This window comes from the organism of the source record quoted next, unplaced genomic scaffold (assembly GCF_019419815.1).
Source record: "Pyrus x bretschneideri cultivar Hongxiangsu unplaced genomic scaffold, Pyrus_bretschneideri_v1 Contig3, whole genome shotgun sequence".
Taxonomy (NCBI): domain Eukaryota; kingdom Viridiplantae; phylum Streptophyta; class Magnoliopsida; order Rosales; family Rosaceae; genus Pyrus; species Pyrus x bretschneideri.
In genome coordinates this window covers 10,752,674-10,779,908 of record NW_025999612.1, presented here as the reverse complement: position 1 = coordinate 10,779,908, position 27,235 = coordinate 10,752,674, and the positions used below count along the sequence as shown (strand labels likewise).

Genomic DNA, 27,235 nt, shown 5'->3' with positions numbered 1-27,235 from the left:
TACCAAATTCTAATAGGAATGTGTTTTCTAATTATATTATTTCAAGGTATGATTCAGATTCTAGGTTTATCTATATGTTGAGTTTGGAGCCCTAGAGAGCCAGAACGTTCGTCGAATATAGAAAGAGAGCTTTTGGTGATCTATAACTTTGTTTTACAAGGATGTTTTCTATCTTTTCTTAATAATATTTTTGGCATTCAATTATGATTATGTGTAACTAATTTTCTTTGCTAGAACGAGGCCACAAGCCTTAGCATGAATATGTAGTTATGCATGCTTGCTTTGAATTTTCAATCGCTGATTTTAAACTATCTATATATCTTGATGCTTGATCACCATTATGATGTGTAGATAAGTAATTGGATGCAATTTTTGTTGGAATGTCACCCTAAAATTGGTTAATGCTTCTTGTTGTTGGAAATTGACTTAAGGCGGCTCTTAAGGGTTGCATGGTTTTTCAAAGAGTTTTCACAAAACTTAATGAGTCTTGCATGTTTATTTGATCTGAAGGTCACAAACGGATTGCAACTAGATATGCATTCCAGCTTAAATGCCACAAGTAGAAAATGCATTAGTAAACCTAACATTCAAAGCTTGTATTTGTTAATTCATAAGTAAATAATAGGACTACAAAAATTGTTAATAGTCATAGCTAAACCCTAGTGCTTCTCACACTTGATTTTTTTTCTTAAAACGTTTGCATTCTTATTTTTAGGGTGACTTTGGATGCGGTCCCTATTTATTAATGTTCTTTGATTGAAACCTTGTTGGTTCTCGATTTTGAATTGAAGTCCCTAAAATTAATGCAATAATGCATTTCTATGTAGGTTATTATAATTTTAATTTAAAATTTGATATTTGTAGTTATTTATATTAATGAGATTTTAAATAAAATTCATAATTTGTTGAAAATATTAAAAGAAATTATACTTTAAATAAAACCCATGATTTGTCATTACTTATATTAATGACATTTTATATACAAAAAATTGGTAATTTTTATACGATGCATTTACAAAAAGTTTTTACATTTTATTCAAAAAAAGGTGATACGTTTTATATAATGGGTACCTTTCATATAAAAAAAAATAATGGGTACATTTTACACAAAAGAGATGGTACTTACAAAAATAACAAAATGGTACCTTTTTAAAGACAAATGAGTACACTATTAATAAATTATAGGTACAAATAAAAAGTCAAAAAAATATGAGTACAAATAAAAGTTTGAAAAATAGGGACACAAAAAGAAATTAATATATGGGGTACAAACTAAAATGAATAGAAAATTGGCACAATTTAAAAAAAAAGGTAGCAAATTAAAATGAGTACAAACTAAAAATAAAAATATATGACACAAAATTTAGCCATAAATATAAATATATCAAATGTAACGTTCTAACACTAAATGAATAATTTAGAAATAAAATTTAATTATCTTGATATGTAAAATATTTTATTATTGAAATAATTAATGATGTTTATTAAACCCAAGGGACCTTGATTAAAATTTGAAAGGGAATAAGGTTTCAATCAATAGAGTTAAAAAAGAGGGATGAAAACCTAATTTCTCCTTATTTTTAATAGTGTTGATTTCTATACTCTTAATTATTTGCACTTGTTATTTAATCCACAATTCCAATTTTCTAATTCTTGTATTAAATAAGTAATTAACAATTGCTTTTAAACACAAGTTACCCTGGTTTTGCAGATGACGAAAATCGTATCAAGTTCTCAAACACGTATAAAGAAAATTGTATCTGAAGTCCTCAATCCACCAGATTCAATATGTCATAAACAACGATCATCATTCACAATATTATACAGATGTAAAGAGGATCGATATAAAATAAAATTGAATGAATTGAAAATAATCAAACGAAACTACATTTCGAAAATAAAATGGCATACTTTCTTTTGTCTCTGCTGTGTTCTGCTTTATGAAAAATGAAGGGGTCAGTCCAAGGGCTCCCAAGTCATGTACAACACGAAACACTCGGAAGCCCTCAACTCTTAAAAACTCTACTCTTCACAATCTTTTCTACCTCTGTTTCACTCAAATTCCTAATCCCATTCTCCTTCATCCATTTCTCCCCTCTTGCCAAGCTGCTTCGAAGTTTCTCTGCTTCCATCTTCAACAGCTTCAACCCTTCACTTACTTTGGGGAAAAAGCCCTCCGGCCTCAAACACCATGCCCGAAATGCCCCAAATACAACCTCCAAATCACTACCAAGCCTCTCGACGCCCGTGTCAGAAAACTTCACATTGCTCATTAGAATAACGCTGAAAAACAATCGATCAATTCTAGCTGCCAAACTTCTCCACACCCCAACAAAGTCTATCCCGTTCAAATCAGTTTCTACCACTGATATTTTACCTTGCAAATAATCTAGAGCGCCAACTAAAAATCTGGATACTGTCCAACCATCCTCACTCTTTTCTTGCCATTGCCTCCTGTTCTTCATATAATCCCGACTTTGAGCCTCAAATCCCCTCAATATAACAACAGACAATTTTTCAGCCCATTCTATTCTAAATGCCTCCAACTTTACAACCTCCTCGTGAAAAATACCACTATCTAGACCTTCCACTGACTCGACATTACCACTTTGATCGCCTGCTGATATTCCAAGTTGATCACTCCGACCTGACCAAATCTCGAGGAAAAAGATGTCCTCACACCATTCCTTTAAAACAGATTCAATGTAGCGAGCGGCATTAATGGAGTTTGCAACTTTAACTAGGCCATCATCATCTGTCAAGGCAGTCAAACCTTCAGCCTCTTGGCACCTGATGAGTAAGCTCTCCAAAAAGTTTTGTATAATAGGTACCCCAGCTAATCTGAGAAATCTGGACCTCATAGAGATGCTAGGCAATGATCGACAACGATCAACCACAGATGATAGGCACCGAAGATAGGCACTACAAATTGCAGGTGCTTTGAGATCTTCAGTATCAGATAAAACAGCTGCTCCTTGGACTTTCATAGTCCAATTTCTCTCATCACCAGCATCAGATTTCAGCTTTTCTAGTATATCATTTAATTCCATCTCTGCCCATAAATCAAGCCAATCTGGTCGATCACTGAAAACTGATAGAGAAGAAACCTTTAAGAAGTTCCCATCATCCTGAAGTGAAAGCAAGATTCCAGAATTTTCTATTAGAGACTTGATTCGTTTATCAAAAGATATCATCAAGTCAATAAGATGCAGCCAGGATATTCTAGCCTGTGACTGAGTACCCGTTACGCTATCTTCATCTGGTTGTCCAGCATACTTTGGAAATATCTCTTTTGCTAAGTATGTTGATAAGGATGATACCATTCCAGAAATCCATTCTTCTCTGCAACTGTACCCGGTTAACATTGCTTCATCAACCAGTGGTTGCAATAATTCATCCATAGAGTCAACATAATCCCTGGTGGTCTTGTAGACAAGAGCAAATATAAATTCTGGCTTATCAACCCATTTTGTGAAATGGCGTTGGGATGCCAATGATATAGGATTCACAAGCTCTTCAATCACCCAAAGTGGCTGGTGAAGAGCAAGCTCACGATTATAGCCCTCTAGTTGACGCGATTTTCTTCGTCTTTGGAACTCCTGTAGACCACACAAGGCTAAAAAGTTTTCACAGTACTGATCTTTGAGGTCTCCTTGCATCGTGAAAAGAGGATTCAGAACTTCAGTTGATCTCCCTGTATCTGGAGTTGAGGAAGTCAAAGTGGCAAGAGGCGGTGGCCATCCCAGGGAAGTAAGAAGTGCCCGGTGATCTGCTATAGCATGGGGTCTTAAAACGGCCAGAGCTCGATCTACTCTGTGATCAACTGTTGACACAAGATGTGCCCATTGAGGGTGTGTCTTGGTAACTGAAGTTAAAACATCTTCTATCAATTTAAGAGTTTTAATAGCACCCAGACGCATTTCCTGCCAAGAGAGAAAATGAGGACTTTGCAAAATAAATAGTGATATAACAAAATTGTAATTACCAAAATATTTTGTTTTCACAAACAAAGGGTACTCACTTCTGAATTCTGTCTTGCTGAATGCTTCCATGAGTTTTTCTTCATGGTAGAAGATACAGCATCTTCAATATCACCAATCATAGTTTGAAGCTTCAACGCAGTCTCTGAAGACAAAAAATAAAGGACCAAAAACTGTGAGAAAGTTTGAAGTTGAATATTCAGAGACTATGCTTCTCAGTAGTTGGTAATGCTAGGAAAGAAAATTGTAGTACAGGCATACAAAACACGGAAGACAGAGGCCAAGCAGCAAACGAACCCAACATACAGTATGCAGGAAGTACTTCAGAAGTAAAAGGACAACTTCACATTAACGAAAAACCTCTCCCAAATGTGAAAAACAAATCTGGCTGCATGATTTTGAAGTCCAACAATTGATGTAACCAGTACTAAGAAAGCACTAATATTTCCACCAATTAAGGGCCCGTTAGATAACTCTTTTGTTTTTAGTTTTCATTTGTTCTTCTAGAGATAGAGGAAAAGTAAAAGGGAGAAGTGAGGAATGGAAAATAATAAAGGGAGACGGTGGGAGGTAGAAGGTAGGAATGCAGATTATACGAAAACAAAAATTTGAAGGTCAAAACGACATGAAATTGTTTTCAACTTTTGGTTTTTACTTTTCACTTTGTGTGTCATTTCATACACACTTCCTCCACCATCATTCCTTCAAATTTCTTCATTCCTTGTTTCACCCACACACTTTTCCTTTATCTATGTCACAAATTATTGAAAACTAAAAACTAAGAACGAAATGTTGGGCCCTAAGAAATAGGATTGCACTTGTTGGAGCGTAATCACATACTATCATCTTTCAACTTAAAGTTTTTAAACGGGAACTGGGATTCTAACATTTAGTATCGAACCATTTGTAGTTTCACAAAACAAATTCAGCTTCATGGTTCTACATTAGCCATCTGTTACTGCCTAAAATAATATGTGATCACACCACATTTATACCAGTTGAGGCCTTCACAATACATATTACACACAAGTGCATCAACACAAGCAAATAAAGCAAAATAGCAGAACTCATGAGAATCGTACAATTCACTACTCGCACAAATAATCGAAGCATCAATGTATTCGATTACACATTTCCGGTCTCTATTCAAACAAAGTGAGCTAATTGTAAAACAATAAACAAGTACAATACGAAAGTTTATAGCTTTCAGCTAAAGCTAGTTCCTTAAATTTATTAATTCATTTTTCAATTTCAGTTCCATTGTTTCGCAAGAAACACACCTGCGTATGATCGAACGGACTGGACTCTCGCCACTTCCTTGGCCAACGCCGGCAGCTCCTCTCCCAATATCTGCTCCGCCCTTTCGTTCCCTTTTCCATCTACAAACAAAAGTTATCCAAATTAGCAAGACCAGAAACGAAATTAGACCCAAAAAATTGAAAATTGTAATCAAAATATCAATACCAGCACACACAAACCTGAAGTGCGAGAGCGGGTGGAGGATCCGAGACCCGCCAATCGGGCATTGATACCGCCTAAGAGGCCGTGGACTCGATCGGAGAACGAACCGTAAGTTAGAAGCGAGGATCCGAGCCTCCGATTCAGGTCGATTAGGGTTCTATCCAGGTCATCGCACTGGGATTGGAGCTCCGACAGGAGAGTCGGAGCCCCGCTCAGATTTTCATTGGTCCGGAACTTGTCGTCGAGGAAGGAGAGGATCGAGGGCGGGAGGTCGGAGGCGGGAGGGAGGGTCTGGACCGCCGAATCCATGGTCGTCTCAAACCATTCCGGTCCGGTGGTGCGAGTGGGAAATTTGAATGGGGAGCGAGGGTATTTTAGGGTTTTTAACGGGAATTTCAGCGACTGAAAGGCCGTGCTTATTTGTGCTTTTGCTTTCGTTGAGAGATAAGAGACTGAAAATTGACTCCCACCAAATACCGTTTTCAGTTACGCGAGTCAGTTCGTGGACTAAATTGTTAATGGGCTTCAAATGGGCACTATATTGGGCTTTGCATTTGAGAAGGTTATGCTCTATTATTCGGCTGCCCAACCTTGGGGAAAGTATTGGCTTCGACATTCGGTTCATGTCACATGTCCGACCATTCTCACAAAATTTGGAATCTCTTGTGATTGGTCTTGCTCAATTCCACGTTGATCCAACGCTTTCTAAATTGATACCCATACAAAATAATTACTCCTACTTCGTGATTGGTGCCACGTGGTTGGGCATGTAAGGCAAGTCAATAAGATGTTGTCAAGAGCCGGATTAACCAAAAAGCAAAAGGTTGAGTGTGTTTGTGAGACAGTGGGTCAAAGAAGGGAAGTCCTGTAGTTAAGAATTTTTCAACCTACAGTCTTTCATTCTAGGTTGGGCTTTACTAACATTGTTAATGGACTCAAATGGGCTAACTACATTGGGGTTAGACTAAACTATAGTTGGGTTTGGTTTCGGTGGAGGCTATGTAAATATTCTTCGCATGCCTAAAATTCTTGAGCCTAATTCCCGGATGGCATTGCTTGTCCAACCCTCCTGGTGAAGAGTTGGACCTACTTGTCCCATACAACCCCACATTGATCTTCCATCATTAACTTACGTCCCTTGACACACCATAACACTTGCACTTGATTTTGTGAAAAAACATCTTACATGTGCTCAATGACGGATCTAGGAATTTTATTGGGAAGACAGTAAAAATAGCATGTGTAATGCAAGAAATTTTTAAACGGAATAGCATACAAATTGGTATTTCATCAAGCCTTCATAGGCATCATGTCATTTATCAAATCAAATTGCAGGTTTGTCAACATATGCAAATAGCTTCCTATGAGCATGTCGACTGATGTCAATGATTTTCGGCAGATGCCAACATATGCCGAGTGAGTCTATCGAAAGATGTCTATAGCTGCGCATACAAAGGCATGAGGTTAGCAATTACCATGCCCAGTTGCCATAGAGACAATTTGTCGAGCAGTTGAAGAGTAGCTCTCAAGTGCTTCTCAGATTTTCAAAGAGAAGCCTCAGTTCTTTCTTGGAGAATTTCTTAGCTTAGATGGTCAGCTGACCCACCTTGTCTTAAGGTTGATCCGCCCCTGCTTGTGTTTCTCCTCGTAGATGATTATGGTCATTCCATAAATCACTTCCAAATGAGCGCTTAATCAACTGAAAAGTATCTATTTTGGTTTTTAAGAATTTATTTTTATTTTTAACCCACTTGCTTTGTCACATCTCGGCCCGGGGCGGACCCCTTCCCGGGCCCGCTCCACCACCGTAGCATGATATTGTCCGCTTTGGGCTTACCATTCCCTCACGGTTTTGTTTTTGGGAACTCACGAGCAACTTCCCAGTAGGTCACCCATCATGGCCAGTAGGTCACCCATCATGGGATTGCTCTAGCCCTTTTCTCGCTTAACTTCGGAGTTCCTACGGAACCCGAAGCCAGTGAGCTCCCAAAAGGCCTCGTACTAGGTAGGGATGGGAATATACATTTAAGGATCACCCCTGGGCAATGTGGGATGTTACAATCCACCCCCTTAGGGGCCCGACGTCCTCGTCAGCACACACGCGGCCAAGGTTAGGCTCTGATACCAAATTGTCACATCCCAGCCCGGGACGGATCACTTCCCGAGCCCGCTCCACCACCGTAGCACGATATTGTCCGCTTTGGGCTTACCATTCCCTCACGGTTTTGTTTTTGGGAACTCACGAGCAACTTCCCAGTGGGTCACCCATCATGGGATTGCTCTAGCCCCCTTCTCGCTTAACTTCGGAGTTCCTACGAAACCCGAAGCCAGTGGGCTCCCAAAAGGCCTCGTGCTAAGTAGGGATGGGATATACATATAAGGATCACTCCCCTGGGCGATGTGGGATGTCACATGCTTTCATTCTAGGTTTGTATGTGTTTGTCATTTTGTGTTCAAAAGTGATAACACTAAAATAACCAATCAATTTGTATTAACAATGTTGGAGGTTTGAGGTGGTCCAAAGGCGTGGCAATTGGGAACCAGGAGAGAAAAAGAGAAAAAAAAAAAATTCACCGGTAGATTTTGCTAAGTTGATAATCTTATTCATCATGTGTGAGGCTGTTTAATATTACATCATCTCAATTTTTAACAATATCCCAATCTTGGATTGCCTTCCTTTTTATGTATAGTACAAATACACCAACCCAACTAAATTTTGTCCAATTTTAGACTTTTACATTTTGGACCACTTGAAACATGTCAATGAAGCATGAAAGTCTAAAACACTTTCACTATAGTAGTAATGCAAACCCACAAAAATGGGTGGGGAATGCAATGTGAACCGAAAATCCGTTTCACTTTTGGTAATGTAAGCACCTTAGATGAGACGACTCGTCCTTATGAGTGGAGAATTTCGAACACGGGATCTCAAATGTAGTAGTATTGCAGTTGTCAGTTGATCAGTAAAAGGAGTTTGTTTTTATTGTTTGATAGTTGTGAAAAGAAGTCTGATACGTTACGTGATAAGGTTGAAACTTGAAGATTGACACCTTGGAGAAGAAAATTTTTAATTGAGCCCTTTCTTTCTTGCTTTTTGAATGCCCTTTTTTGACTTGCAATTTTCAATCAATCTATTTGGCTAGCACCAAAGGAAAGGTAATGACTTCTATCCATCCTCTACGAATGCGACAGTACAATCAACCAAATAGGTCAAATTAGTGTTCGATAGGACATGATACAACGAGACCTGCAATTCGGGTGAGTTACCACACAAGACAATAGGTTCGAAATGCCAAATGCTTACGAGATTTTATATAAAAAAATTAAGGAAACTTTAATGAAAAACTTTCGGTATTGTTCAATTTAACGAAAAATCACATTTTTACACTAAAAAATCAATCTTGGTACTATTCACTTTACCCTTTATTTTGTCTTTATCGTTAAAACTCAAAGTTTTCAAGCCATTTTCATTAGTTTTCCTAAAAATTAATCTTACAAAAGTAAAACTTCAAAACACTCCAACTAAACTACCACTTGGTCCAATCCCCCTGCATTAGAATTTCTCCTTGTCTAGGGTATATATTCTCTTTCGTTTTTTCTTTTTTTTTTTCTTTAAAAAAGGGGACAACTGGTGGCAAGCCACGATTATTCACCCTTTTTGGGGGCCGGAAAGACTCACAGAAGCATTTTAGCTTTTCCTGACCACAAATCTGGCTTCCACACCAACAACGGGTTTCAAACCCAAGTGGGCATGCATCCAATCTTCAATTATAGACATCAAATGGCCTTATTCCATTCGTAACTACTTCTAACGAGCAAGTTAGTAGTATACCCCGACGGAATGTTGGGACAAAGAGTAATAACTGTGCTTATCCTTCTAGTAAAGAAACTAAACCTTACCTAAGAAAGCGATTCACCCACTACTGCTACTATTAGTATCAAAGAAGATCTATTAATACGCACGGCTACCTATATAACAAGTTGCTTATGACCTCTGTCTCACGACTTCAAATAGAACTTGTAGGTTCATGCCCTGACCTGAACTGAACTACTACTGGCATAGCTGCCTAACTACTAATAACTTAGCACCCGTCCTGCCAATATAGTAGAAAGATGACCTCCAGTTTTTAATTTTAAGAAAACTTCGTAATTCGTCATTTATTACTGAATCATCAACTCGTGGTTTAGGTATGCATTCTCCAGGTGCTGTAAAAAAGTTACTTCCTCCACATTTTCATTAATCTCAAAAAGTTGAGGTGCTATTTTCCTTTTTTAGGTGCTTCGGAAACCTTCCAATAAATCCAAAAATAGCTCCATGGAATTTGATGACATCATTTAAAGAACGTGAAAAAGGGAGGAATTTCACGGCCGCACGAGGAAAAGTAAAAAAGAAAAAGAAAGAAAGCGGTAAAAGTGGGATTTGACAGCGCGGCACAATTTTGAAGTCCAAGTTCAACGGCAGCAGACACTAAGATCAATGACGCACGTGCCCGCCACGTGAGCAACTGCAAGGGGAAGTTGATGAGGCGGGGCCCACGTGCATAAACAGAGGATGCATTTTTGCTGATCATCATTTAGTGTAGTGTATGCTCATCATCTTATTTATCATCATTAAATGAGTTTGAATTTTAAAATTTATGTTTATCCACTGCAAAAATCTTAAAATTTAAAATCATTTAACGATAATAAATAGGATAATAAGTATGCATTACATTAAATGATGAAAAGCAAAAATGCTTCCTAAACAGAGAGGCAGAGTCAGAATTTATCGGTTCTTTCCAATGTAAAATTTTGTACTTTTATTACTTTTTTAACTAATTTCTGTGGTGGATTCCTGCAGTATAAGGACGCCCTGCCGTCTAGAGAGAAAGCCAGTACAAATAGAATAAAAAGTAATACAAAAAAAAAAAAAAAAAAAAGGACATTTCATACCGTTCAGTATTACGGTCTAACGATATTCTTGTCTCTTTATAAGTGAAAAATCTTAGGTTTGATTTTTGTAAAAGACGAATTTGAACTACATTATTATAGTTAGTTCATTGTGAGGCTTAGCACACTCAACACTCCTTTATTATGGATGAGTTGTCGTGTGATTCAAGTTTCAACTCAATCTCTGAATCTCTCGTTTTCACCCTCTTAATTCAAATAATATTTTTACGATGATGTTAGGAAAACCTAATTTTTAAATTAAATTTGCAAACTAAATGATATGGTTATTGATAATTGAATTATTACTTGAACGTCGATTAATGTGCTTATTCTCTATTAGTGACACATCATTTAATTTAAAATTTTAGTCTCCATAACATTACGTATCTTTTTATATTATAAATACCCATAAAACGTTAGAAAATTTTATTAAGCTCCAATGCAGCGTAGGATTTAACCTTTAAAATTAAAAACCCTAATGTGTGTACAATACTTTAGAGCATGCTAGAGAAGAAAAAAAAAGATATATACACCATTTTTATCCTGTTCAATAATCTGTGTTATTTTTGTTGATTTATTTAATTTAACGACTGAAAATAAAGATGAATGTGTGAAAGATTAAAAGGATGTGAAAATCAGCTCCCATTAAAAAATCCCTTCAAAATCATTGATATCAAATTTAGCAGCAGGTGACCAAGAATCTTTGGTCGTCAGGTGACCAAGAGAACAAAACTTTTTTTCTCTCCTTTTGATCTCCGTTTCTCTTTCATTCTACACTATCGTACGAGACATTTCGGTACAAACATTCGTACAAGGCACAAGACACAAGGAGGGATGAACCGAAACGAGACCAAAATTCATGGGTTTGGGGTGTTTTGTGTGTGCGATCAGAAAAATCTGAATCAACAGATCTAAGAATAAAAGGACCAAGTCCTTAGAAGTAAACTGAATTAACAGATACGATATTTCAACTTCTTTTTTTCTTCCCTAAACAAACAGAGAAACAGAGTGCCAAAATTCCCAAAAGCCTCCAAACACTTTCTTCGATCGCCATTTTATTCACCAACGAGAAGGGAAAGAAAAAGGACCCTGTAAACACGAAGAAACATCGGTCACAAAATCCGTTCCCCCGAGTCACAAAAACCCGGTTTCATACATAAGAGTTTTTAAGGAGCAACAACTGTCATAGCTAAAGAACACATGTCTAAGAGATATATGCATCTGTTATAGCTGAAGAACACCTGTCTAAGAAAGGATATGTATCTGTCAATGCCTGTGATGTATGAGTTAATAGCAACGAAGGTCGCATACCGCGGCATTCCTGGAAACGTTCATGAAACATTGCAGACACCTTATCAGCAAATTTCAATGCGGAAGCGGTTGCTTGCTTCAGCTCTTACTCAATTTGTGTTTCTGAATTTATGATTTCAGAACCGTCACTTTTATTGTGTACATTCGTTGAATCGAGCAACATCTTCAATTGTGAAAACAGAAGAGAAATCCAAGCATCCTACTCATTTCCTTGTCTTCAAGTTCATGAAGGAAAGAAGTTTAAAACTTTACCAAATCGATGCAAAAACCATATATGTAGTCACAATTGTATAAAAGCTAATTCAAGGAAGCAATATGTCATCATCTTTCAAAAAACTAAAAAGAAGCGGAAAAAAAAGCCCTAAATATACACTGATGCAGTGGCATACGGCTCAAATGCGAAACCTAAGAACCTAAGAGCCTACGACTAACTTGATAACACAAGAAAAATGACTTTCACATTGATTACAATACAGCAAACGTTAACCAACAGTAATGAAGTCCTCGTAAAGGGTTATAAGTGGCAAATAACGGGCGCGACAAGAAAATAGGCATGCTTAATATGACAATGAAATCAACATAGAGTTCGATATGGTAAGCACTGAAATGACTGTAAGATGCAATGCAGAAACATTCAGAAAACAAAAGGAAAATTTAAAGAACAAAATCACATGACAAGAAAGAGGAAAACCTGATGCACAAGTCTCACCTGTGGTCGAAAAACTATCCACCTTGATCTGAGCTCGTAGCATAACAAATAAACTGTAAATTTCACCATGCAGTTGCTCTCAAGATCAAGTTCTCTGAGAATGACAGGCATCTATAAGACTTAAAAATCATTATATCCGCTTCAGGAATACCATGAGGCTTGAAACTAATGCAAGGATTTCATTAGATGCACGCTCAATGAGCAAAGGCATCGTCAATGGAGTCCTACATTCACTTTGGCTCATGGCAATTTCAACTTGATAAACCACATCCAAAAGATGGATTCATCTCAAACTTGTAATGACCAACCATATTTACTAGATAATATATATATTTGCATCCAACCATACTGTTCTGTTTAAGTATCTCTCCACGTCGTTCATATAATTTGATAAGCATTTTAAGGCTAATCATCTTTGTCAAGAAAAATATACAAAAAAGTTACTTTCTGGACAAATATATACAAGCCTGCCGAAGTTTTCCACAAAGAATTCAACTTCAGCAATAAAACTGAGCAGCCAAAGTGTTATAAACATTTAAACTTCACAATTTCCATTACAGAAAAGAAAGAAAGAAAGAAAGAAATCGAGTTCACAAGAAAAAGAAGGGGGGAAATTCAAATTAAAGTTCTTCATACCGATCGAAAGAAGTTCCTACCACCTACATTATAGTTTAGGGTCCATTCAGATTGTGCAACAGCAGTGAGTGAAAACGCATGTAGAAGGAACATAAAAATGTAAATCTATAACATAAACGGAAGTCATTCTTTTTCTGTCCTCCAACATGGGAGGGGAAAAGAGACTTTGGAAGCTTAAGAAACAAAGGAAACGAAAAACTTGAACCATTACAAAATTCTGCAATGTTTCAATAAAACTTATGAAAATAGTCATGAAAACCTAAAACATTTACCAGTACTTCAGTTTATTCACCTTTTCCTGTTCTACATGATGCCAAGCTTTCTGAAAACTTTCAAAGTTACCAAAGGGAAAAAAAGGACGCGACACGATAAAGTTTAAAAGATAAAAAAGGAAAATAACTCTCCAGGCCTCCTTCTGTGAATGTATCTATGACTCTATATAAAAACCTGAATTTCCCCAAAAAGGAGGGCTGAGATTAGCCAGGAGCTGGAATCCCATCTCCTTGAAAAGTGAAGATTGCAAATTCCACCCAGGATTCCATGCAGCACACATGGTGTCACTGAAACCGGACACCTCAGCCCTCAGCATCCCATCACCGCACAATTATACACAAAGCTGTCAGAAGGTTTTCTGGCGAGCAGGTTCCACTGTGGCGGGCCTCCATCAGGGACCCAAGAATTAAGTTCAATTGGCCCTCCACCTAAGGCCCTCGGTCCACCAATTACAATTAACCGATCTCCACACGCCCTAAATGCTATTCCCCAACCATTCATTGAGGCTGCACGCTCAGGCAAACTCCCAACAGTGATCCACATGTTCCTCTCCTTATCATATCTCCTCACCTCCTGTTCTGCATAATCTGCAGCATACAATATGTTATTTACAACTGCCAGAAGAGGAGGTGCTGCAGCTGCAGCAGGTGCCTCAGCCGCCCCAGCGTTTCTTCCAGGAAACATGTTAGGTATCTCGGTCCAAGTCCCCTTCTCCAAATCGTACACCTCTCCACACGTAAGTTGCTTTTGATCGCCCACTCCTATCCCACCGATGACATAAAACTTCCCATCCATAAATACCCCAGAACACATTTTTCTAGGTTTATTCATGCTAGGAAGAGTCAGCCAAGTTCTTGTTTCAGAATTATAAAGTTCAGCAGACTTCAAGATGGTGCCACGTGGATCGCAACCACCCGCGAGAATTGCAATTTCCCCACGGCTTGCAGAACCGAACAAGCATCTAGGTGTATTCATCTCAGTGCCGGATGACCACGTGTTGGTCAAAATGCTGTATCTATAAACGACATGGGACGTTATTTCCTTTCCAAAAACAAGAAGTTCGGTACCAACAGCCAACGACTCCTTGTCCGAACACATGAAACATTCGTTTGACGCCATTCTAGGCAAATGCATCCAACGCCGGAGATCTGGATCAAATGCCTCCCATTCGAGGAGGTTGCAAGAGAAGTAAACCCAATGTTCGACAACGCCCATTTTCCGCCTCAGTGTGTACAGCTCCCCACTCCGAATTAAAGAGCGGAAGTTTGTATTCAGCGAGGCAATAGAGCCATAATCAGACCTCGAGCAGCGAAGGAGACAGTTGATTGAAATATCCCGTCCAAGTTGGTGGATCAGTGAACTTGAATCAGAATTGCCACCTCCCTGATGCTCATCATCTGACCGGTCCTTGGCAGGGGAAAGACCATTCAGATCCATAACCACGTCCCCACCCAGAACAGCATCTGAGAGCTTGCATGCCTTCCTCAATGTGATTTCATCACTGTCTTCAAAGGGGCGCTTATTATTTGAGAGCTCCATAACACGGTGAGTATTGTAAATCCATTTGCTCTCTTGCTCACAAGAGCTGGGCAGCTCCCTTGACACAAGATAGGAAGGACCTTCCAACATCTTGTTGGAATTCTCCAACTTGACTGGCTGCGAAGAAACCCTTCCTTTGGTATCCATCAAAACAAAATCAGTGATGAGTATACAAAACGAAATTCATACGCCTTAATTACTCCCCAAAACCAACAATGAGCGAGGTATCTGCCAAACACAGACAATCCTCGAATTAAATCATAATCCCACAAATAACGATTTAACAAATTAAAAAACAAACAACATAACAGATAAATCAAAATTCCATTACTTATATAACAAGTTCATGTGTGGGGGGTGCTAATACAAATCCTATAAAAACCGCCCGAAATCCGAATTTTCCATAAAGAGAACCACATGCAACAATGCATTTCGGATCAAGGGCATATCCATATCTATCAAACAATCCTCACTCATCTATTTCAATTAAAACAGCAGAAAATTCAAGTAAGAAATAAAAAAACCTGCATGCACAAATCCAATCCGTTTCCATAGATACAATTTACCCAATTCAGATCTCAGGGTTCGGATTCCAACATAGAAAAACCCCAAAAAATAGAAAAACGAGAACACAATCAATTGAAAACCCATTAATCCACACCCCACCCTGCAATCAAAACGTTAATGCAGCAGCTAAATCCCAACACAAAGAACGGTTCTTTCACAAAAACAAATTCACAGAGAGATCCATTTCAAATTTCCCATCAATATCTAAGAACCCATTTGCACTTTTCATTTTCTAATCACCCGGAATTCATCAAATCATGCAGCCCCTCCCCACAAAACAGCAAAAACCATGGCAAAAAAATGAACAGAAAGCTTCAGAAAAACCAGAACAAAGAGCAAAAAAGCTTACGAATTTGATGAGAAGACGACGGTGCGGTTCTGCCCCAGCTCTTCTTCCTCTTCTCCTCTCCTCCTCCTCCTCTCTCTAGCTCAAGATTCTCTCTCTCCTTTGCTTCTGGTTATATTCGCTGTGTGGGAGAGTAATGTATTAAATAATACACATATATAAAAAGAGTAAGAAAATAATTTTTAATTCAATTTCTTTTATTTTATTTTTCTTTTACAGAAAAGAAAAGAGGGTCTTGTGGGACCCCCAACGGGTCATAGAGTCGCCGGTTTGGGATTGCGGCCAAGAGGTACCGAAGCCGCTAACGACCGTTTCTGCACGTGTTAGAAACTGGGGAGGGCTTCTGGCGCCAGCCCCCTCCCCGTGTGGGCCCCCACCGAGTAATTAAACAGGTTCACTCTGCGTTGTAAGCGCATTCAGTGAGTAGAGAGAGATTTTTTAATTTACTGGAATACGGTTCAGTATATTAAGTGTTATAAGATTAAGTGGTTGGATAATTAAAGAAAAAAAATTTAAACCAATTATATTATGAGGTGTGGCAGGTTGTGTTTTCGGCATACTAGAAAAAATTTCGGTGATTGGAAATGGTGGTTTTTTGTGAAATTAATTTTTTTGATTTTTTTAAAATTAATTTTTTTTTTTTTTTTTTTTTTTCTGGATTTCTGCTTTTGCATGCATCCCTCGATTTTTTTGCTTCCTTCGTTTTGTTTTGGTTTGCAGATATCATCATATTTATGGAGGTTTTGTTTGGATTTGATTTTGAATGAGTTTGGATTCCTTGCGGATGAGCATCGGTTACATTTTCTGAAAAAGATAAAAAAAGGATAATTTCCATGCCATGCAAGAAAGACGAAATACTCAGTTTTCAATCCTCACGAAATTCTAAATTCTAAATTAGTACGATCATCAAATATAATTTACTTAATTATCAGAATGGCTCGCGGAAATGAAAAAGTATTCAAGGGAAACATCTGGTGTGGTTTGTGCTAAAATGATTAACTTTTGGAACTTTGAATACTTCTTCAATGCTCGCGCATAATATTGAGGTTCAGAATGGTTCATCAGTGTGATTCTATTGTGTTTTGTAAGAAATACAATCAACTTTGAAACTATGAATGCTTCATCAGAGAATTAATATATATTCAGCATACGTCACTCGTATGGTTATTGAGTATAAAGTAAAAATGTGTAGTATAGTATCGTGTTAAAGTTAGCTTCAATAACTGTTTTACGTAACATGCATGCAAAGGTTTTTTTTTTTTCTTTTTCCAATTTACTTGTATGTTTATTTCTCGTGAAGGTAAGCTAGTTGCAGATACCACTAGGGGTGGGCAAATGGGTATAAGAACCGCGGGTAAGGGTGGGTAATTCAGGTTCAGGGGGGATCCAAAATTTCTAAACACAAAACGGGGCGGGACGGTTTGGGTAGACGAAATTAGCGGGGCGGTGCAGATCTTAAAATATAAGGGAACGGACCCTGGCCCGGCCTGTTTTTTCCTCATCTTAGTCTTCCCCCGACTCCTCTCATTTCACTCAGAGTCTCAAACCTGGATCTTTCCTCCTAACTCCCTCTCACAGTCCCAGCTCCGTACGCCGCCACCATCATCATTAGACCTCGAACTCGATTCTCTCTTGCTACCGTCATCATCTGTACGCACCACCTATCTTCTCGATTTTGCAATTTTGATTTCGTTGAATCTCCAATGCGATGATGAGTTGAGTTTCTTTTACTCTTCGCTTCTCAAGCGTTTTGACCTTGGCTCGCTCGCTGAACTTCTTGCGCTCTCAGAGGAGCTCCGTCGCAAAATGACGAGAATGCCACTACTATTATTGAGCTTTGCGTCCATTGAAGTCGTCTCGATGTTCTTTAACTGGTGGGACAAGATCAACGAGTTCTCCCGGTGGCAGGATGACATTTTCTACACTCTCTACGCCGTCTACGCCCTCGTCTCCTCCGTCGCTCTGGTCTCTTTATGTCTAACTTCATATATTTAGTGCATATGATTCGACTTCATGCTTCTTATCAAAATTTTGAGCAGGAGAAGAGGCAGATCTGAGTTGGGCAGTGTCGAATCTCATTGTGGGTGGCGATTTGGAACTGGGTTTGGATATAATGGTGAGGTGGGCATGGGCGGAGACGGCCTTGAGTGGTGGTGGTTCGGGCGGTGCCGATTGAATTGTATCCCAAAAATAATAATAAAAATATGATGCGTGGATCTAATGCATTGTAAGTGCATTTGGTGAGTAAAGAGAGATTTTTCAATGAATTGGGAACATGATCTAATACACTAAGTGTTATAATATTAAGTGGTTGGATAGCTAAAGAAAAAATTTTCAACTACTTATATTATGACAATTGGTGCAGCAGGCTATTCCAGACACACTAAAATTTCTCTGTGATTGGAAGTGGTGGTTTTTTGTGAAATTAATTTTTTTGATATTTTTTTTAATTAAGTTCTTTTTCTGGATTTCTGCTTTCCGTTGTTGCATGCATCCCTCGATTTTTTTGCTTCCTTCGTTTTGTTTTGGTTTGCAGATATCATCATATTTATGGAGGTTTTGTTTGGATTTGATTTTGAATGAGTTTGGATTCCTTACGGATGAGCATCGGTTACATTTTCTGAAAAAGAAAAAAAAAGATAATTTCCATGCCATGCAAGAAAGACAAAATACTCGAATTTCAATCCTCACGAAATTCTCAATTCTAAATTAGCACGATCACCAAGTATTAATTATTAATGATCAAAATGGTTCGCGGTAATGAAAAAGTATTCAAGGGAAACATCTGGTGTAGTTTGTGCTAAAATGATTAACTTTGGGAACTTTGAATACTTCTTCAGTGCTGGCACAAAATATCGAGGTTCAGAATAGTTCATTAGTGTGATTTTATTGTGTTTTGTAAGAAACGATAGTATAACAGTTACAATCAACTTTGAAACTATGAATGCTTCATCAGAGAATTAATATATATTCAGCATACGTCATTTGTATGGTCGTTGAGTATAAAGTAAAAACATGTAGTATAGTATCGTGTTAAAGTTAGCTTCAATAACTGTTTTACGTAACATGCATGCAAAGTTTTTTTTTTCCAATTTATTTGTATGTTTATTTCTCGTGAAGGTAACTCAGTTGCAGATACCACACCATAAATTAGGGTTGAGGCACGTACAGTTTGGAGGGGGCATATGTCCCTGCTCGATATTAAGAAACAAAATAATACATTACATGCAAGTGGTGAATTCCTTAATGATTAGAGTCTTGCTCTTCAACATACTGTATTTTGATTCAAACTCTCCATCTTTTCAGTGTAAATTAGTGTCGAATATTATTTGCAATAAAAAATTACTAATACATTACAATTATTGTATAATTCTCCTTCTTCCTCATAGTAAATTAGTAGTTATATGATAAATTAATTGTGTTTAATTATTTGTTCAAAAAAAAAGGATATCTTAAAAAAATTAAGCGTTGATTAAAAAAAAAAATTCTCATTCCAGCATCATATGGTGTCACACTGGTATACTTTGTACAGAAAATCCACTTCGAAATCAGAGTTATACGGTCAACAAACATATTTTATTTCAATCTCACCCACATATACAAACAGATCTCGTACAATACACATTTCATTTCAATCCCACCGTACACAAAACGAGTGCAACGGAGATGAGAATGTTTCATTTGATATGTGGGCACACGAGAAAGGACATGATTAGGAATGATAATATCCAAGATAAAATTGGAGTATCCATAATGAAGATAAGATTAGAGAAAATTGGTTAAGGTAGTTTGGACATGTGAACGAAGACTTACAAATACTTTGGTTAGAAAATGCAAGTGCAAGTCAGAGGCTTAGGGCCAAAGAGGTAGAGAAATACCCCAAAAGACTTGAAAAGAGACTCTAAAAAAGACTTGGAGTACATGGATCTAACAGAAGACTTGATACAAAACCGAGCGCAATGACATTGTACGATTCATATAACAGACCCCACTTAGCAAAATAAGACTTTATTGTTGTTGTTGGGTATGATTTTTAAGCTCTTTTTCTGGATTTCTTCTTTCCTTTATGCATGCATCCCTCATTTTTATTGATTGCATCGTTTTGTTTTCATTTGCAGATATCATCATAATTATGGAGGTTTTGTTTGGATTTGGTTTTGAATGAGTTTGGATTCCTTACGGATTTGGTTTTAATTTGCAGATTCCATTACAGGGGCACAACTTGAATTGGTATCCCTAACCTTTATGGAGGTTTTGTTTGGATTTGGTTTTGTTCTCTTTCTATTGCTTTTTTGTATGCATGTTTTATTTGTGTAAAAATTAGTTGGAAAGTAATTGATAAACTCATTTGGATTAGTACTTCATGTTCTTTCTTTTATGTAAATTATTATATAATTTTATGTAGGTAAAAGAAATATCATATGATTACATGCGAATAATTTTAGCTAGCCCACCCAAGAAAAATTTTCTGGCTCCGCTATTGAGTGTAACTCTGATATGTTCTGTCATAAAAATTAGTATAACAGTGTGAAAATCAACTTCATTCAAGGCTATGAATGCTTCATAATATATAGTAAAAACTTTTAGTATAATATCGTGTTAAAAGTTAGCTTCAGTAATTGTTTTACGTAACACGCATGCAAAGTATTAATTTTTTTCCCGTTTCATCGTATGTATATATGTTATTTGTTGTGAAACTAACTCAAACGCAGATACTGCAGCATTTATATTTACAGGCGCAAAGGCACATACAGTCCGGAGGCGGCACGTTGCCCCGCTCAATATTTTAGAAACAAAGTAATACATTACAATTACTGTATAATTCTCCTTCCTTAGTAGTTATATGAATCATTATGTTTAAGAGTCGACTTATAGTCACTTGCAGGGACAAATATTACTACTTTAAGATTCGTTTGATTTTTAGAATTGGTTTGAATTGGACAACTCACAAATTTTAATGAATGAAGAATGGAAAATATTAATGCCAACTTACATATTTTGTTCAAGTGAAGTGAAGTTAGTGACAGAGAATCATGAAAAAATTTATTCCTCTTAACTCTCACAAAATAGTAAGATTGAGAGAAACATGTTTTCTGTTATTTCTCGTGAAGCTAGCTAACTCAGTTTCGATAGGTCAAAAGACTGGAGATGCTTGGTATGGAATTTATATTTTCCACTTCCAAAGTGGCAAATATTTGTTTGGCAGCTTCGACTTTGGGTGCGTCTTCTTGCCCGTTCATTTGTTTTACATAAATATATCGCGAAAGTATCTCCGTTGCATATAGTATTATATTATATCTCATAAAAAATTATTTGGTCTTTGTGACAATCGTACATTATCCACTTCCAACGGCAAATAGGTTATTATTATTATTATTATTTAAAGGGATTTAGCTAATGATTTCGTCACGGAAGTTCATATTTTTAAAAGTTGAAAAGATGCATTTTAGTCTTCAACAATCACAATCGTGTGATTCACCAGTGCAAGAAATTCAATCCAAAACTTGATGAATGCAAATAGGTTATTGTTTCATAATTTGGGCTTTGAATGCGCCTTGCTTTCTCCTTGTTCTGTCTGTATTTTCACAATAAAAACAGAAAGTAACACTACAAAGAATATTTATTTGGCCAAAATTTTTTCGTGATCCATGTGGTGATACTCTACTTTTGAAATTCGTTATCAATCATAGTCCAAATTGGATTTTTCCTCATTCTTCTATCATTTGTAGGGCAAAATTGTTATTTTCGTTTTTATTGATTCCATCAACCAATCATAAAGCGTCATATGGACATAATTTTTTTTTTTAAACTTTTAGAGCTAAAATAAAAGAATAAATAAACAATAAAATTACAAGGTTCATATATATTATCAGACTTTCTCATTTCAAAAGAGTCAAGAATCCAAATTCAAGATTTAAAAAATCACAAAGTACCTTGTCGCGTTTAGGTTAGAATATAAGTTATTATGCAAACATTGAATTTAGTTTCATTTTAAGAAGAACAGTGGTTGACGGGATGGCTAGGGTTATGTGAGAGAGAAGGGGGAAGGTGGTGTGTGGTCGTTGTGGTTGTGGCTGACAAGGGTAGGGATTGGGGAGGGATTTCTTCCTTTTTTTTTTCCTTCTATTTTTGTTGATTATAAAAAAGTGGAATTACCAAAAAGAAAAGAAAAAGAATAGAATGACCTTTTTACCCCTGCACGTGGGTGAGATTTTGACAAAAATTTCAATTTGGACTACGATTGATAACGAACTTCACCACAGGGTTAAGATTAACACTTTTTTCATCATAGGGGTCGATTTAAAAGTAGTGTCTTACCACAGGGATCAAGAAAAAAAAATTAGCCTAATTATTTATATATGTGGAATGATATAATGGATTTGGATCCTCTTCTGAGTAAATCACACGGGCCGTTGAATTTTAATTCAACATCTACAATTATTATAACTTTTAGAGGGACCCCTTGTTTGTAACCGTTGGATCAAAATCCAACATTTCTTATGATTTGCTCAGGAGGCTTAGCTTCCTAAGCCCAAGAGAGGATCCAAATCCTGATATAACAACCGAATTAGGTCAATTTTTTTCCTTAAAAAAATTATAGATAGCTACTGTATACCTGATTAACTTAAAAGTATAAGCGTTTGTAAAGTAATTGAACGTACGGTGTATCTTTGTTATGAAAGATGACTAATTCTTTATAATTCTTTATACTATCCATATAAAAGTTTTGTTTTTATAGAGGATTGTTTTCTTCCAATTAACGGAATTACCTTTGTTAATAAAAAGGAAAGATTATGAACAACAAAAAGAAATGGGATTGGAACACATAACCGCTTCTTCTAAAAAACACTCTTGACTATTTAAGCTATAAGTTTTATTGAGTACTTAACTACAAGGTCGACCTAAGGGTAGACGAAGTAGGTTGCTCACAAAATTTTGTTAACCATACATGTTACAGTTGTTTCTGCAAAAAGAAGTTTTTCAAAATTAAAGTTGATCAAATCTTATTTTTGATTAACCATGTCACAAGAAAGATTGATTAATGGGTCAACTATTTTACCAATTGAAAAAGAATTGGTTGAAAAACTTGATTATATAAACTTAATTAGTAGATTTGTGTCTAAAAACGCAAGACATTTCATATTTAAATAATGTTTGTATATCCTTCTTCTTTTGATATTATTTTTTAATGATATTTCATGTAGAAATAGACTTTTTATGTATTTAGCGAATTCATTTTTATGCATATCAATATACAAAGGGTCAGGGGACAAAGAACTTTAAGCTCTACTTAAAAGGCTCGCTTAGGGCCCCTACATTCTCAGGGTCAGTCCAAATTAACTAGTGTAGTCCCCTACACATATCATTTTTTATTTGTTAACAAGGGCAAAAAATTATCACTTAATATTATAGTCTAATGTATACGATACATAGTTTTTGCTAGTCAAACTATAGTGACATGACGAAAATTATTTGTGTAAATAAACGAAAATTGAAGTTTATAGTAACTGATTTGTAAAGAGGCTTTCTTGGAGAGCACTCGCACGACCACATCATCATGTGATCCGTGACCAAAAGTAATCAACAAAATTGTTTGCACTAGTTGTACTGCAAACGAGAGCAGTGTACTGCAGGGAATAAAGACACGAAGGCATACACGTAAGTGTAACATTCGTACTTGTCCTTAATCCTGTGCGAAAGGCATGGAAGCAATCTCTGTTTATACTTTATAGGTCTCACTAATTAACAAACCCTAGCCTGCGGGCCTGTGCATAACTGTATTCATGAGTACGTACTGGAAAACAAAGAGATGAGAAAAGAAGACTTGGAATAATTAGTCTAAAGCAATGAAGGTTATGATTGGTTTTTCAGTTAAAACCTGCATTATAGTACATATAGTATTATTTTTCTTGATAATGAGTTAATGACCTTGCTTTATTTGTAGAGGATCAGTTGGTGGTGAAATTACGATGGTTTAACATGTCACTACGCCGAAAAGAATTATAGAGTTATTTTAGTCTTTCACCGATCACTATTATGTGATTTAGCAATACCAAAAATTAAACTCAGAACAAACTATACCAGCTGAATTTGTCCTAATCATTGAACCATCCCATGGTAGATAACATTATTTTATTTATGCCAATACCAAGAGATAATGGACCAGATCACTGATAAAGAAAAATGATTGAATAATAAAATAATATAAAATATCTCCTCTCTCTCTCTCTCTCTCCCCCCTCTCACTAACGCAAATTATTCATGGAATCTTAAATTTATAACAATTTATCAATATGATTCTCTGCAGTTTTGTCTGTTGCCCTAAGTTAAGTGGTAGTACCATTCAAAATAGTGGAATATTGGACCTCTAAATTAAATTCTTGCATGTATATATGTAATGCTTCATACATACTCATATAACAAATTCAGCGTGTTTTCCAAAAAAAAAAAAAAAAAAAAAGAATTCAGCATTTGCTCTTTGGGTTTTGTTTTGTTGTGTTTAATTTTTAAAACAAGGATAAATTTTTTTATATAAGGTCAAAGTCAAATCAAGCATACAAGTCCTTGCAAATGGAAGACAACTCAAGAAAGCCCGAAAGGTCAATGATCCAAAAGGCAAGATTTCTTGTTGAGGACTCGGTCAAGTTTAAAACTTTCCAACTCACTATTTGTCCCACGTAATTAAAGGATAATTTTTTCATTGTATCCAAATTTTTTCAATGTATCCATAACAACGTCACATATGTATAAATTCGCGTAGATCTTTAGTCAAGCATACAGTTGATCAGAATCTATATCTTCACGTTTGATGATGTTGACCAAATCTGGATGCTTCGAATTGCAATGTGTGCTGCCTAAAATGAAAGCTGAAGTTAGGCCCTCCTTTTTTCTGCTAGGGTTTCATTTCAGAGACAATGCTATTCGAGTAGGGTTTCAATTTTAGACACTGCAGGTTAGGCCACATCAACAAAAAGAACCTTTCAAAATGTCAGAAACTGCATCGGATGCTATGTGGTCTCTGTTGATACAACTAGTGCTGGAAGAATATGAAATTAATTACAATGGCTTCAATAATTTCTTCGTTGCATCAAATCAAATAATTTGACGTTAAAAGGATAATTGCTATGAAAATGACATATATATTTTACTTTATAACTCTACAAAATCATATATGGGCATATATATACAGTAATGTTCTTCAAGAAACCCCTAGAAATAAGGTGTAGACACAGATTTGTTGGAGTCTCATTAGTTGCAGAGCTGAGCATCTTGTATAGGCAGCTTGAAGCTAGTATTCAGGCATCCTACCTGGTCAGTTAGGAATCAATAATTGGGAATAAGTTGGATTTTCAATCAGTTAGGAATCAATAACCTCATGCAAACATCAAAAGATCACTAGAAGATCCCCAATAAGAGAGAAAATGTAACTTCAAGAATGATGTATGACAAAACATAGGTCAACTTCGATGAAGAAAGATATAGAAAATAAAATGTTTCAAATTCTAAAAAAGAAGAATTAAAATTCAGAAATATTGCATTCATTATGACTACATAAAAAGCAGCATAAATATTCTAGTCTCACCGTCGTGTTTAAGAACAAAAATGATTGTTTAGGCTTTCAAAACTGCTTTTTAATTTCTATATTAAAAATCAAACTTTTTGTTTGTTGTCTAATTAATGTTGTTTTAATTTCGTTTAATTCTCTAAGGCAGTAAGGCCCATGAGCTTCCCCAGGTATTTTGATTACGTTATTTAAGTCGTTGGCTTCCATTGTATTGTCATAATTCAATCGTTAATCAAACAAATTCTTTAGAATTTTTCTCAAAACTGGTGGATTTCAAAATTATATTTTTCAAGGAACTACGCTTGTAACTCTTTTAACTTCGTGCTGTGTCATAGAAACTATTTAAATATAAGAACAATATTGCATGTATTAGACTATTAGTTCCACTAAACAGAAGCTGCCTTAGATTATGAGATTTAGCATATGTGGATCATACCTTTCCCGGAGTTAAAATTATGCACTAGTGCAGAGTGATATTGAGTAATAATATGGTTAACACTGTATTTAGGAATATGCTCAAACTAAAATTAAGAAGGAAAAAAAAAAAGGAGCTTTATATATAGAGATAAAAAATTTCACTATATTTCAAGGAACTCCACTAATTTTTAAACATGTCAAGGAGAGAGACAAAAACATAAAAACAACTAAATCCTAGCCCAAAAATATGGAAACAATGTTTTAAAATATCAGTCATACCCCTAAGGCTTTAGGGCTGTTATAGAACCCAACCTTCACAACTCTAACAAAGTTAATACGTACCATTAGCTCGACCATCCTCGACTATTTCTGCAGAATCAGTTCAATCAGTCTTCGACCATTTTCGCATAATCAGTTTAACCCGTCTTTGACATTTTTGCATAATCAGTTTAACTGATCCTCGACCTTTTTTCGCAGAATCAGTTTCATCAGTCATTGACTATTTTTGCATAATCAATTCAACCCACCTTTTTCGCAAAATCAGTTCAACCCATCCACCACCATTTTTGCAGAATCAGTTCAACTCGTCTTCGACCATTTTTGCAAAATCAGTTCAATCCGTTCTTGACATTTTTGTGCAAAATTAGTTTAATTAGTCATCCACCATTTTGCAGAATCACTTCAATCAATTCTTGGCCATTTTTGTAGAATCAATTAAACCCACGATTTTGTAAAATCAGTTCAACTTGTCCTTGACCATTTTTGTTGAATTAGTTCAATCCGTCTTCGACAATTATTGCAGAATTAGTTCAACCCGTCTTCGACAATTATTGTAGAATCAGTTTAACCCGTCATCGACCATTTTTGTAGAATTAGTTCAATAAGTCTCAACCATTTTTGCAAAATCAATTCAACCAGTCCTCGACCATTTTTGCAGAATTAGTTCAACTCTTCTTCGACCACTTTTGTATAATCAGTTCAACCAAAGTTTCTCTAAAATTGTGATTATAAACCCACACCATTTATTGGATCTCTCAACAATGCTTATTGCCTGAATAGTACCCTAAACCAAAACCATTTATTGATAATATCAATATCGATTCATTCGAAGACAAAAACGTGAGCTCACTGTGGAGAAATTTTTTGGGGTTCCCCCAGCATAAAAGCCAGGTGGTGTTCCCACCAATTGAAATTTGACATCTACATATTCCTTTTATATCTTTAATTCTTAAAAATTGAGATGCTGAATCGTCAACGAAAACAAATTAATTTAACGGAGTTGTACTTCCACCATCAACTCTTACCGTCATTACCAATTACTTGTTCTATAAATCTTTTCACTGATTCAAAAATCATCATAAAATTTATCAGCACCCAGAAATGAAAACGTGAGAGAGAGATAATCGGGTTTGGGCGTGGCATGGTTTGTGATTTACAAGTTCACCTCCGTTGGTTTTTTCCTCTCTTTTTAGACTGCGGTTTTCGATTCAAAAGTGGAGGGC

At 36.3% G+C, this 27,235-nt stretch overlaps 2 protein-coding genes across 3 annotated transcripts; both read right to left on the bottom strand.

Annotated features, from left to right (window-relative positions):
• Positions 1-1,761: 1,761 nt before the first annotated feature.
• Positions 1,762-5,895, bottom strand: LOC103958738 (RINT1-like protein MAG2). Its single transcript, XM_009371045.3, has 4 exons — positions 5,459-5,895; positions 5,261-5,359; positions 4,022-4,125; positions 1,762-3,923 (listed from the first exon to the last, which is right to left on the bottom strand). The coding sequence occupies exons 1-4, from the start codon at positions 5,748-5,750 to the stop codon at positions 2,007-2,009; spliced, it is 2,412 nt and encodes an 803-aa protein (XP_009369320.2). The 5' UTR covers positions 5,751-5,895; the 3' UTR covers positions 1,762-2,006.
• A 7,218-nt stretch (positions 5,896-13,113) lies between these two features.
• On the bottom strand, positions 13,114-15,881 carry LOC103958741 (F-box/kelch-repeat protein At1g74510). 2 transcript variants are annotated; one of them, XM_009371047.3, is made up of 2 exons: positions 15,755-15,881; positions 13,114-14,972 (listed from the first exon to the last, which is right to left on the bottom strand). In XM_009371047.3, the coding sequence occupies exon 2, from the start codon at positions 14,926-14,928 to the stop codon at positions 13,609-13,611; it is 1,320 nt and encodes a 439-aa protein (XP_009369322.1). In that variant the 5' UTR covers positions 14,929-14,972; positions 15,755-15,881; the 3' UTR covers positions 13,114-13,608. The 2 variants fall into 2 exon arrangements, with proteins under 2 accessions (XP_009369322.1, XP_009369321.1); XM_009371046.3 differs by having other exon boundaries at positions 13,114-15,066; positions 15,755-15,879.
• Between the last annotated feature and the right edge of the window lie 11,354 nt (positions 15,882-27,235).

Excerpts from the sequence above, each read along its gene's own strand:
- LOC103958741 (XM_009371046.3), bottom strand. The coding sequence starts at position 14,985 with ATGGATACCAAAGGAAGGGTTTCTTCGCAGCCAGTCAAGTTGGAGAAT.
- LOC103958738 (XM_009371045.3), bottom strand. The coding sequence starts at position 5,750 with ATGGATTCGGCGGTCCAGACCCTCCCTCCCGCCTCCGACCTCCCGCCC. Across the intron at positions 5,360-5,458 it reads CACCCGCTCTCGCACTTCAG|ATGGAAAAGGGAACGAAAGG; the intron begins GTTTGTGTGTGC and ends TTTTGTTTGTAG. Across the intron at positions 4,126-5,260 it reads GTCCGTTCGATCATACGCAG|AGACTGCGTTGAAGCTTCAA; the intron begins GTGTGTTTCTTG and ends TTTTGTCTTCAG.